Below are 13,654 nucleotides of genomic sequence, written 5' to 3'. Positions count from 1 at the left end.
GCACAAATGCAAACTGTGATAGCATAATCACATGACTTGGAGATAAAAGGTTACCTCAAGGCAGCGTTATCAACTTTACCTCATGTACATAATTCCTGAGAGGCACTCGCTCTTGCCAGTAGTTAAAAACCACAATTTGTGAAGTCTAAAGGTTTCCCAGATTATTTGTGCCATATCTTCACTGTTCCTTTCAGTCAGAAAGCCTGTAGCAAATGTCTTACCTGTTTTCTTCCTTGCTACAGTTTAAGCTCATTGCTGGTTGTATCCACCAAGGAAATCTGGACAGGACAGTTCTCTCCTATTCTCTTTTTATCAACCTCTTTCTGTTTTTGAAAAGAATTATTGTGTTTATCTTCAGTCTCTTCTTCCTCAGACTAAATGTCACTTTAATTGAATCTTAATAATTGCATCATAAATCATGTTTCTACAATGGCTGAAATACTTTTTCTTCTTTTTCTTTTCTATTTTTCCTTCATCTTTCTTTCCACATCTTCTATCTAACTGATACTTTACCTTTCCTTGCTTCTTTGCCACAATCTGATTCTGTCCTTAAATATTTTTCTCCATCTATTTAATTGACTTTGTAACAGGGCTAGTTCTGGAATTCATGTTTCTTCTTATTCTGCTTTGCCTTCCTGCTTTTGAAAGAATGATCTTAAAATATTGAAACATTCTTTGCCTGCCTGCTTAAAGGAGAAGCATGGACTGAGAGCAACTTTACCACTCAGGAGCTCCTAAGCTGGAGCTCCAGCTTAGCAGCAGCTTGCCCAGCCCCAGGCAAGGCAGCTGACCTTGTTCTTGCTATGAGATTCTTGAGGACCTGCGTGATTTTTAAAAATATGATAGCTTATTGCGAGAAGTATATATAAAACCCCACTAGCACATGGCTGAAAATTTAAGGGTTTTTAAGGGGTCAAGGTCTCCTAAGCAGCTCCCATTTTTCTCGTCACAGGCAGTCTTTAGCTTTACTTTAAAAAACCACTCCAGAAATGAAAAGTTTATGTCTAATTAGCACTCATAGGCTTCACAGTTGTCATAAGGCTGAGGGACATAAAGATGGAGGAGATAAAGCGTTGTTACATGTCTCACATCCCCAAACCAGTATCACTGGTCTTAACATTGATTCCTCCAAGCTGAGGGCTGGTATTTGCTGCTGGGATTCCTGTTTGTGGGGTTTGTAATGTCCTCATGCCAAAACCAGATCATGGGGACATTGGCTGGTGTTGGGCCTACGCACTTGTAGTGTCTTCTGAACCCATGTTGGTTTCTCCAGCCACAGCTCTGCACATTTCAAAGGCAAAGTTAATGTTTTTAAGTTAATCTAGAGATCTTTATTTACGTAACTGATTGCAATATAATGAATTTGTACAAAAAAATTTCCTTTTGTTCATTAAAAAAATACCGTGGAAGAAAACTTGGGGTCTGGATATTGTTCTGTGCGAAGGACAGATTGTTGACATTCCTGGGCAATTCTGCTCTCTGGCAAAGGAGTGCTTCTTATCAAGTGCTCTGATGTACAAGTGCCTGAGGGCTTGTTCACATGGGAAAATCCAGTAGCATTATTCATACCTCTTCACTGCAGAATATGAGTACCCACATGGGAGCTCAGCAGGGGTATAATTATTTTGCTCTAGAAAAGTCCGAAGTACCTTTATATATTTTTTTCCCGAAAGAGTTAGTGATGGCACAGGTAATGCAATGCCCTGGAGAAAATGCATTTGGAGACATCAGAAAGGACTGCTTTGTACAAAAGCTACTCCTTCCTTGTGTGACAGCACATTTCCCTTTTGAGATCCCCCTGTTTTTATTTTTTTTTTTTTTAACACAGAATGCTCTGTCTCTACTATAAACTCCCCCCTCACTTGACAGAGTAAAACAAACACTATACATGCACTTATTCACACCCACTCATCCATTCTTTTAATTATTGATAGACTTTTGCTGCACTTACACTTTTCTTCTGTAAATGCATCCTCTGAGCACCACACTCAGACAGATGCTATCTGAGCAGTGACTACAGCTCAGAAGGATGTGCTGAATGCTGATGGAGAGGGGTAATGCTGGCTCAGAAAAATAAGCAAGAACAGAATCCAAGTAATGTAAAGCAATTTAACACTTGACAGGATATTGTCGGGACGTGCTGCACCTGCAGCCATGAACTTCATTTGCATAGCAGAAAAGCAATCTCTGCTGTAAAAGTGCAGGGTTAGGAGGGATGGCAGAGAGAATGGGATGTGGCCTTTGCAGTTCTGCCTCTTGTGTCTACTCTGCCCCTTGCAGTTCTCGCTGAGTGACCCGAAGCAGGTGGTACAACTCGGAGAGAGATTTCAGAGTCCTCTGATGCCCAGTGGCACCCGTGTGCCCTGGCTGAGCACACTCCTGCACGGCTTTCTGCAGCTGCAGCTGCAGGGGCAGGGAAACCAGTGCTCCTCTGAGATTTGGGGAAAACCAGCGACGGAATATTTTGTCACAGATTACCTGGGGAAAGGAAAAAAGAGCAGATTGTTGTGTTTCAGAAGCTACAACTACCTTGCTGCTTCCGTGGGACTGTAGCAAAATGTCATCTGAATCCAAAAGGCCTTTAGCCATTCAGAGAGGGAGGTACAGAAAAGGAGCATCCATAGAGGCTACACTCTAGCTAAGGAATGGCCCTTCTTCTCAGGCTGCACCTGCACTTCACACAGTTTATGAGTGGCCGGGGAAGCTGGGGTTGTTTAGTCTAGGAAAGAAGATGCTGAGGGAGGACCTTATAGCCCTCTATAAGTATCTGAAAGGAGGCTGTAGGCAGGTGAGGATCAGCTTCTGCTCCCAAGTGATAAGCAGTACAAGGGAAAATGGCCTCAAGTTGTGCCAGGGGAGGTTTAGGCTGGATATTGGGGAAAATTTCTTTACCAAAATGGTTGTCAAGCATTGGAACAAGCTGCCCAGGGAATTAGATGAGTCACCATTCCTGGAATATTTAAAAGATGTGTAGATGTGGCACTAGAGGTGTGATCTGTTGGTGGACTTGGCAGTGCTGGGTTAACATTTGGACTTGATGATCTTACAGGTCTTTTCCAATCTAAACAATTCTGCATAATGTTATGATTCTGCATAACAACTAGTGAGGGTGAGGGGGTCGAAGAAGCGGGCAAAAGGCTGACAAGCTACACCCCCACGACCTCTCTGTTGCTCCAGTGCCTCCCACTAACACAAGCTGGATGAGCTGTAGGACACTTCATCCCAAAGCCAAGGACCCCATGGAGACTGCTTTCCACTACACACAGACACTGCATCTGTAGAGTGGACAATCACAACCACTGCTTGTACTTGGGCAGCCTCATCCTTCACAGAATCATACAATCACTAAGGCTGGAAAAGACCTCTAAGATCATTGAATCCAAGTGTCAATGTTGCACTGCCAGGTCCATCACTGAACCATGTCCCCAGGTGCCACATCTCCGAGGTTCTGAACACTCACAGGGATGGTGATTCCACCACTTCCCTGGGCAGCCTGTTCCAATGCTTGATTACCTTTTCAGGAATTTTTCTTCATATTCAAGCTAAACCCTGTCTGGTGAAACCTCGTGTCATTTTGGTTTGTGCTACCGCTTGTTACTTGGGAGAAGAGGCCAACACCCACCTCACTGCAATCTCCTTTCAGGTAGTTATAGAGAGCAATAAGATATCCCTGAACCTCTTTTTTTCCAGCCTAAACATCTCGAGCTCCCTCAGCCATTCCTTACAGGCTTGTGCTCCAGACCCTTAATCAGCTCCATTGCCCTTCTCTGGACATTCTCCAACACCTCAATGTCTTTGTTGAAGTGAGGGGCCCAGAAAAGAACATAGGAATTGAGATGCAACTCAAGGATGTGACTTCACCATCAGTGGAGACAGAAGTGCTAATCCTCTGCCCCTACTTACTCTGCTCTCCTCTCTGTGTCACTGGGCTAACACCTATGGAAAATGGCAAATAAACACTATATATAGTGAATATAAAGATCTGTTTGTGCGCTCCAAGACAATATTTCTGAACAGGACTGACACGTGGGCATGTTTAAAAACCTGACTGTCTTCATCTCACAGTCTCCTTGTACATACCATGCATTTTATAGTCAGTGTGATTTTAAAAAGAATGGATGCTTAAAACAGCTGTGTCTACTCACTTGCAAGTTGTTATTGGCTCTCTGTGCTCCACATTTTCTGATTTTCAGATTGCATTTTGAAAAGCAATCAAAGAAATTACAGTCTTCATCTCCTGTGCACTTCTGTTCCAGGATGTCCCTCATTTTGGGTTCAAAAAAGGCCATATCCACATCAATGGCCACCACCTGTGAACCAAAACATCCCATCAGATCTGGCATGGCACAGCCTCTGGGACAGGACTGAGCAGGCACTCTTTGCTGCTTGCTTTTGGAAATGCTGTGCTGAGAGCAACTGCTGGCAGGGAGCTACGATTACAGGGGCTTTATTTCACTGAACTGAGCCACACTAGCCTTATAAACACCATTTTTAAAACAAAACCAGCCAATGCTTATGACACCAGGAATGGAAAAATTATTTGTGAACAATATGCATCCCTGGAGTCAATTGGATTGATTTGCCTTAAAGGGGAACTATCCAGTCTGAAGACTGATTTACTTGCTGGTGCAGCATATGCAGATGGCACCTCAACCTCTCAAATACATGATGGTGCACAGTGACCCATGGGACAGATAGTATCATTTAGAACTCAGCATTCAGACTAAACCCCTGACTCTGACACTGTGGAGGGGAGCAGTGGGATGTGCAAGGATAGCTGCACCTGGTACAGCTCCTGCAAACCTGTCCTTGCATTCTGTGGTTTTGAGCCTGTTCAGCAGTCGAAGGAGGTCCCTGACTTTGCTAAAAGCTGGGTCTGGCTTTGTCCACTCTTCTTTGTCCACTCTTCTTTGCTTACTGTGCACAGTTCTTGATCTTACGGTCCAGAAATACGCCCTGTAGCAGAGTCCAGCAAGAAGTTGGTCATAGCAGAAAAAACCTGAGAGAGAGGAGTCAGTCACTTTCCTCCCCCTGCCACGAGGCTCTCAGAGCAGCGTGTACACAAAACAGAGTGTTTGCAGAACTGCTGCCTGTGCTGGGGCTCAGACCTCTCTGGAAAAGAAGGGCTGTGGTCTCAGTTTCTGCCATTGCCACTCCACCCATGAATGCCTCACTTAAAGAAATCACAGAAATAAAGAGGAAAAGAAAGAAATCCAGTATGGGGATGGCAGCTGCCTGATGTGAGCCAAGCTGTGGGTGACCACAGGGAAGGAAGCCTGAGCCTGTCTCCAACACCACAGATGTGCAGCCAGCAAGTGTTCACAGCTGCATTTCACACTTGACAGTCAGGATCAGGGATGTTCTCTTGCAGCATCTGACACACACTTTCATAGAGGAAAATGTCTGGGACTTGGGCAAAGCAGAGTTACTTGGGCTCTAATGATAGTCTTATTTTTCCAATTCGACCTCCCAAGTAACAGGAGAAGATGAACTGTGTGACTGGAACAGCAACTGGATCAACCCCAGGAACTAAAAATGTCTGGTTTGGTAGAAGGCCAAATAAACCTTCCACAGGCAAAATAATGAACACGGTCTAATCTTCATTTTGTTCTACTCCTTTTTCCATAGGGAAAAGTCTTACAGAGATGAAGCATATCTTAAAAAACATAAGTATTTTTAAGCATTTTGGAGAGCTCTATAATGATGATGTAACCTAAGGAATTTTACATGTTTGGACAGGCAATTTTTTTTTTCTTTACTTCCTTAAGCTTTCTGTGGTTTTGATGTTCAGTTCTTTGGAGAAGAGACAGTGAGAACAACGCAGGGTTTCCCCAGTCCCAGTGTCATTGTTCCACCTCCCAGATGGGGTCTTTGCCAGCACGTTTGACAATGTGATCCATTACTCCACTAGGAAAATCAGCCCTGGTTCCCAAATACACATCTGCAATAAGGTTCAGTGGCTTCACTGAAATTCATCTTTTACAAAAATGTGTGGGCATCCAGCTAGACCCTGTGAAGACACATCTGGGTGACACCGTGCCCATAAACAGCTACATTTTGGTGGGCTTTGCTATGATCATAGTTGATAAAAAAAGTACCTAAGGAAATACAGGAAGGGCCCAACTTGGCTCATGACCTGATTTAAAATCATGTCTAAGGTGCTGTAATCTTTCCGATTTTCTCTGAGATACTGGTAAAAGAGGAAGCTCTCCCAGAGCACTGTGCATTCACCCAAACCTCCTGCTAACTCTGTACCTTATGTGGCTCCATGGCAGCTTAAAATTCTCCCGTATGATCTACCAGACAGCTCCTCTCTGTGCTGCAGAGGAGCACATGAAGGCTGGAGACTTATCCCCGCCACATGAATATAATCCTCAGAGTAAAACCATTGCATTCCAGGCACATTTCTTTGGGCATTAGAAGTCTCACTACTCAAATAAGGAATAGTGGTGCAATTGTGGGGGGTTTTATTATCCTGTACAAGAAACCAACAAGCTAAAAAATTAAAATAAACATAAGAGATGAAAAAGAGGCTGCATTGCTGTGTTCACATTCTGGAACTGGTTGGTCACCGGAAGATCCTGGCAAAGCCAGCCTCACCAACAGGATTCATAAGAGAAAACACATCCGGTATTCATCCCCTTTCCTGCAATGGAATCTGTTTTCCTGTACGTAGGTTGTGAAGCAGATGCTCTGCCATGTGCTCAGCCACAGGCAGCCACAGCCCTGAGTAACTGAGGAAGATGGGCAAAGCCTGCCTTGAGGAATTCCCGCTTTGGCTAAATAGTGGTACAGCTTGCTTTAGGGTCTTGCTGTAGATCCTCAGCCGTTCCCTGTTCAGCTGCTGTATTGCACCTGAATAAACAGTGGGAGGGGAGGGAAGGGTGAAGGGGAAACATTCTAATTGCTCTTAATGGCTGTGTGTTTAGGTAGTGTTTGTCTAGTTCTCTGAAGATACAAGTGTTACATTAACACTCAGTGAGTACTAGAAATAGTATTAAAGTCCCTGAAAATGCTTTATATTCACTCAGAGTGCAGAAACTCCCCTAACGACACTGCAGATTGGGAGCTTAGCTCAAACACTTACTCACTGCATGGTGCCCCCAATCTGTAGACAAAATTCCAACCAAAACCAGAGGAATTTCTGTCCGCAGAACAAACGTGAGCTGCACTACAACTTAGAAAATATACATTAACTATCAGGTCCGAGTTTCAGCTGCACAATGGAAAATCAAAGAGTGACAGTGGCAGGGAGTTTCATGTGGCTGTCCTTGCATAGTTTCCAGACCAGATAAGCTGACCACTGAAGCATAAACATGTGTGTTTGGACGTGGAGAGTTCCCTTTGTGTCAGCCCATGAATTCAGCCTTAGCTTCCAAATTCATACAGTATTTTTTCATTTCAGCATCACTACCAGAAATATGACTCAAATTGCAGCTTCATTTAGAGCTTTTGAAATCCCCTTGCCTCCAGGAGGCACCCCTCACCACATCCAAGGGACCTTGCACTGGTGCCTTTGAAGAAGTGAAAGAAAACAGAAGCGAGTAAGAAGTTTTCAAAATAAGCAGCAGGATTTAGTGCTCCAAAAACGTGGCTGTACACATTACAAAGAGGAAAAGCTGTAGAGAATCTCCCCCGATGCTTGTAAATTCATTGGCTTTGCAAAAACCTAGCCAAGAGCTGTACAAGGAGGGAAGTGTCATTTTTACACAGTCACCTTCAGACTAGAATTTGACCTCAAATTCCTGGAACACCACCCCAAAGGCCTGACTTACCGTGAGATCATGCCTGATAGCAAAGTTTTCAGGTTTGATGTCGCACAGGTGAAGTCGGTGAGAGAAATCATTATCAAAATGCTGCACCATGTCCAGAAAGCTGAGTGCAATGTCAATGATGGCTCTCACCCTGCTTCTGTGTCCAGTAAGGGAGGGGCCAATCACATCTTCCAAGGGAAAAAGAGTTTTGTGCCAGGCATGTCCAGCTGTGAGATACTCCACAGCATAAAAGTGTCCACAAGAGCCAATAATTCGTAGCACATGTTTGCTGAAGTCCTGCAGCAAACTGAAGTAGATGTATTCTTCCTGTTGGAGCAAGGACCACATGCTGGCCACCTGTGCTTTCCAACGTGGTCCCTTCTTCCTTGTCCACAGGGGCCCCATGGTATTGTTAGACAGTTCCAGCCCCAGGGCATTTTTGACCTCCAAAGCAACCATCAGCAGAAGCTCTGTTTCAGGGATATCCTGTGCTTCCACCTCCTCTAGCATACTGAGGTGCTGGTAGCTGGAAAAGATTTCTTTTTTGGATTTCAGTATGATGGGCTGGCCTCTCCAATCAGCCTGAATGACCTTCTTACCTCTGTCATAGTAAAGGCAGTCTTTGTACACCAGCTTCTGTGCCACACACAGGTCTTCACAGAGATCCCCAGTCAGGGCACCGCTGCTGTAGTCGAGGCACTGGAGTGAAAGAGCAGAATATTCACAGCAGAACCATAACCCCATGGACCATGTAGAAGAAAGACAAATAATGAGCAACAGCCCTAAGCTCAAGAGGTTTGCAGCAGTCATGGACCTGCAAACACACACTCACAACCATTGGGTCATTCAATGGTTTTTCAGAAGTCTCCAGAGGTCTATTACCAGGAGAGTTTTGCTTCAAAACAGGGATTATGGGGACGGTAAAGGACAGGGTTTTCTGGGGCAAGGAAAGGGACTGGATGACTATTAATCTGTAAATTCTTTACACATATGAGTTCAGTGAGACAAACTTCAAACACTTGGGGCTGAGCTGTGTATGATTATGGGTTGTAACACTACAAGGCACAGAGTAATGCAGGATTCCTCTGCAAGGTTCAGGGCAGCCTAACTTATGCATCACCACTAAAATCCACGCATAGGTGGATTTCTGGAACATTACACAGCTCTGCATGTTTCAACCTTGCACTCAACATACCCTGAAGGAAGCAGTGATAACCTCCTCCTCTATCACCAGAAAAAAAGAGATTGTGTCCAATGAGCTTTGGACCAAGAACTTTCAGAATTTTTGAATATGTAAATGCTGCAGAACAAAACTACTCTCCAGATTTTATGTGTAGTTATCAGAAGCGACATTTTAGTATTAATTGCTTCAATACATAACCTTTTTTTAACTGGAAAGAAATCAGTCCTTGGAAACGAGGGAACTGCTGCTTGATAGTTTAGTGGTCAATGCAAATAAGTGCAAGAACTGCGAGGATTCCCTCACCAGTCCTTCTCTCAAGCCAGAATAATTTCCATAAAATCATTTCCAAAAGTGGAGGCAGTTGATGTATTCCTATGGTCATTCAGAAATGCAGCTGTAGGGACTGCTTTGGGTCTCTCAGTAGAGGGGATGATCAGAGGTCTCTGGTGAAAGGGGAATAGAGGAGGTGGTGTAGAAAGCCAAACATCTGTGAGGCAGCTTGACAGTGTCATCCACCTCCATTGCTTTCTGGCATTTGAGCCTTCATTTAAACAAACTGGCAGATCCCCCCTGCACGTGCAGGACTTGCCCCGGCCGCCTGAGCCCCACCTCACTTGGGACTCCTGCTACACCAGGAACGTGATCATAGCATTCAACTAATGCATTTTCTTGGGACAGCCTCTGAAGTGTGTACACCAGAGGAATATGTTCTGATGCCAAGCAATATTTAGAGTCCAGCCCTAAACAACACACTGGGGAATGGGTGGAGGATTAGGTCCAAAATCCAAGAAAGGTGATCAGTTGACAGAAACAGCTCACTGAGGGCAGTTCAGAGAGATGTAACATTTACTTATATTCTGATGTTCTCAGAGCCCAAGTGAGAATATTCAATGGAGGATCAGGTAGGCAAATTCTTGCATGAGTGTCTGGATACCAAGTCCATGCATATGTTTAAGACACACATCTCTGTATCCTCATCCACATCAGGCTTACTAAGGAGACTCACTCAGCTGTCTGCAGACTTCAGAGCATGCAGATCAATGTTCTTGCTTTTGGAAATCTACTCCTACTAATGTAATACAATTTTACTCTACCTTTTCAAGTAAAAAATGTAGTTTTTTTTCAACATAAGTAGGTTAGCAGCTCTTACCATCTGGAATTCTAAGCAATTTTAGACAGAAAATTACGAACAGAAGGAATTTTGGGGAGTTTGTTTGGATTGCAAGTACAAGCACATTTAAAACTCTATTGACAGACCACAGTCTAATTCTCTTCTGGTACAGGAAGAGAAGATAGGACTTAGTCATGTAATTGGGTTCACATGGGCGAACACTTGCTCCTGTGGACAATTTTACTGTGGTTCACTCTTCGAGGGTTCATATGCCTGGACTTCTGGCATCTAAAAGAACACATGACCATGACCTGTAGCCAAACATGTCAAGGCACAGCTTATTTTCCTGTGTTTACATCACATCATTCTTAATGGCATTAGTGAGAAAAAGTAGTTGTGGAAAAAGCAGGCTCAGATTTCACAGACAGAGGAGACAGGTCCTTTTTGAACCTGGTTGCTGTTTAGGAATTTTCTGCTGTTTTTTCAGTTGAATCTATAAATATTTGATTATTAACCCAGTATCTGACAAAGAGTGCCTGAATCATATTTTTCTTACAATGAACTTGTGCAGTGTTTTGCAAACTGGTATCTGTGGAAGAGGCCTTGACCAAAGGGCTCACGGTCTCACAGTGATGAAACACAGATCAGCCTTCCAGAAGTGCATTCTCAGCTGGTCACAAAGGCAAGCAAGGCTTTCAAAAAGGCTTCCTCAAGGAAGCAATCAAGAAGATTGAACCATTTCCTATAAGCACTTTAGGCACAGTCTGCACTGGTAGCTCATTTGGAAGCAATTATTTGACCCTTACATCCATTCCAAAGACACAATTTTACAGGACAGTCTTCCATCACACTGGCATGGCTTGTACTGTTGTGCTCCCTGGTGTACTAGCTTGCATTTGACAGTATTCAAACAAAAATTTGGTGGACTGAAAACATTTAACCAGGTAATACAGATTAGTCTGCCATGACAGGATGGACCATTTATTATTTACCAACACATGAAGCTTTCCACTAACTTCAGACTTCCCTATACAAGATTGTCCATCATCCTGCTGATAAAAGGAAGAATCAGTTCCCCAAAGAAATATTTCAGAAACAATCCTCCACACTGTCATCCCTGTCTTATTGACTGAATTTTGAGATCTGTTGATGAGATAGTTTTAAATCGACCTAGTGATCGACCTTTGAAAGCCACAGATTCTTCTTTAAGTGCCAGATTCTTAAAACTAAAATATGAACATGCTACTAAGCCAAAAGCCTTATAAAGAAGCAGCTGTGCTACACAAAAATGCAAACACAAGCATAGTTCAGACTCACTCATATGTATCTTATTAAAATTGGCTATATAATTTTTAATGTCTTCAGTGCATTTATCAAGGTAAGTTTAAAAATCTGTTTATATTTAAGTTTATATTAATGTAAAAGCTTAAATTAATGTAAACCTTGCTAAGGATTTATATAAATTTAAATAACTCACTGTACCACCATCAGTGGCCTGAAACTGATGTTTTGCCTGGTTAGCTACTACTTCTATGTAAGTGCAATACAGAGCCAGGTTTGGAAGGCATCAAAATTAATTGATTTCTCCAGAGGGAACAGAAATTGATCGCTATGACTTAGTGTGTTCAGTCTAAATGAAGATGAGACTGGCATTACGAAAGAGCAAGAGGGGTTTTTTGAGAATTAAAGTTGGCCCCTGCAAACTGCCCAGAGCTATTTCAGCCTTCTCAGTGCAGTACACATCTGCACAGATGTATATCTTACAGAGAACAAGGAAATAAAACCTTCAGAAATGCCACTTGCAAGGGCATTTTCACCCACTTCCTTAAAATATCTCATCTCCTACTGAGAGATTACTAGTAAAGTAGTTCTCCTTCATGGCTCAGTTGCACTTTCTGTAGCTGTGAAACTCATGCTCTGTTCAGAAGATGCAGACAGACTTATTCTGAGACGGATGAAGACGAGCTCATTTTCTGACTATTCCACTAGAAGGACAATCCCTTTGTAACGTCATCTGGGAAAACACTTGCTTACACTTAACGATCCTACTGATCATTCACCTACTCACAGACAAGCACAACAATCTCAGCTACTCCTCCTCTGGAAGGAGGGTCAGAACCTGAGCTGTCTCAGCGATAGACACAACTTTCCAAGCTTGCGACTGAAATCCGATCCCTTTGAAGCCTTGCCTGACGCTTTCCAAACTGAAGAACAGCAACAGGTCTCTGTCCATCTGTTTATTGGTGACTGCAATGGCAAGGATCTGGACCTCTCTGAGCTTGGCAGCTCCGTGCACCTCCATATCTCAGTGCTCTTCCCAAGCACGTAAGGACGAGGCAGGAATCATTCCTTCCGCTGCAAACCTGAGCTCAGCCCTACTTCAGTCTGCCTCCTGAGGTAAAGAAACTGGATCTCACTGCCATTAAAAACACGCTGTCAGAACCGCTGCCTACACTTGCTTTTCCTTTATTATACAGAATTAAAGAAAATCTATGACCAGTTTTTGCTTGCTTGCAGTGATAGATTATTTAATTCTCACTAGGATTCCTCCTTTCCCACCTAACCACTGGCACTACAGATACCCTAAGAAACAAAATTGAACTAAGACCATTAACCCACGCCGCACCTCTTCTCAAAGTGTTTCCTACACAATCCCAAATCTGTTCATTATTATTTTTAAGGGAAATTTTACTGAATATTTGCTTGAATATTTTAATGAATTCTTGCTTGAATTTTAACCACATCTTACGCGCCAGCCCCTGCCAGACCATAAAGGAAGAGATACAACCTGCCTGGCACTTTCTGAAAGACGACTTTTGTACAAACAGCTTTTGGGCTAAAAACAAACAAAAAGCCCCAACACCCGGAGGAAGGCTTCGGAGCGCTCGGCTTGGGCAGCGCACCCCGCATCCCACGCCCGGGAGCCGGCCCGCCGCCTGCACCTGACCTCGCCCCGGGAAGGGAGGCAGGGAGGGAGAGAAGGGAGAGAGGCAGGGAGGGAAGGAGCGAGGGAGGGAAGGAGCGAGAGAGGCAGCCGCCCGCCCGTGCGCACCCGGGGCTCCGGCGATGCGGCACCTCCGGCGGCCGGAGCCGGGCAGGGCGCCCCCGAGAGCAGCCCCGACGGACACACCGACCGCGCCTCGTCCTGCCGGACAGCCCCCGGGAGATGCCCCGCGTCCCTCCGGGGCACGTACCAGCCTGGCCAGGATCCGGTGGCTTTTCTCGTCCGTGCAGCGCTCGGAGAAGACGCTCCTGTGGAGGAGGAAGAGCGCAGCGCTCACCACCACCCAGCAGGCAGCCCAGAGGAGGAGCAGCAGCAGGGCGCATCGCCGCCAGATTTTGAGCCGCAGCCGCTTTAAGCCCGGGATGCCCCTCATCGCCGCGCCGGGGCTGGGCTGCGCTGGGGCGGCCGCTTGGGCTGCGGCGGGGCCGGGGGAGCCGCGCTGCGCCCCCGCACTCCCGGCCCGCTCCCCGGGCTGCCCCGGCCCGCTCCCGCCCCCTCCCCGGCCCGGGGCTGCCCCGGCGGGGCCCGGAGCGCCCCTTTTGAATTTAAGCCACGTAGTTCCGCCGGCTTTTGTCTGCGCTCCCCTGTGCCAAGCGGCCCCT

General features: G+C 45.0%; 1 protein-coding gene across 1 annotated transcript; it reads right to left on the bottom strand.

Moving 5' to 3' along the window:
* Positions 1 to 418: 418 nt before the first annotated feature.
* On the bottom strand, positions 419 to 13,425 carry DIPK1C (divergent protein kinase domain 1C). Its single transcript, XM_066328219.1, has 4 exons — positions 13,243 to 13,425; positions 7,776 to 8,453; positions 4,146 to 4,310; positions 419 to 2,478 (listed from the first exon to the last, which is right to left on the bottom strand). Exons 1-4 carry the CDS (start codon positions 13,423 to 13,425, stop codon positions 2,263 to 2,265), a joined length of 1,242 nt encoding a protein of 413 aa, XP_066184316.1. The 3' UTR covers positions 419 to 2,262.
* Positions 13,426 to 13,654: the final 229 nt, after the last annotated feature.

Source organism: Sylvia atricapilla, chromosome 1 (genome assembly GCF_009819655.1).
Source record: "Sylvia atricapilla isolate bSylAtr1 chromosome 1, bSylAtr1.pri, whole genome shotgun sequence".
Taxonomy (NCBI): domain Eukaryota; kingdom Metazoa; phylum Chordata; class Aves; order Passeriformes; family Sylviidae; genus Sylvia; species Sylvia atricapilla.
Note: the sequence above shows the minus strand (reverse complement) of the source record. Positions and strands in the feature narration are given on the sequence as shown.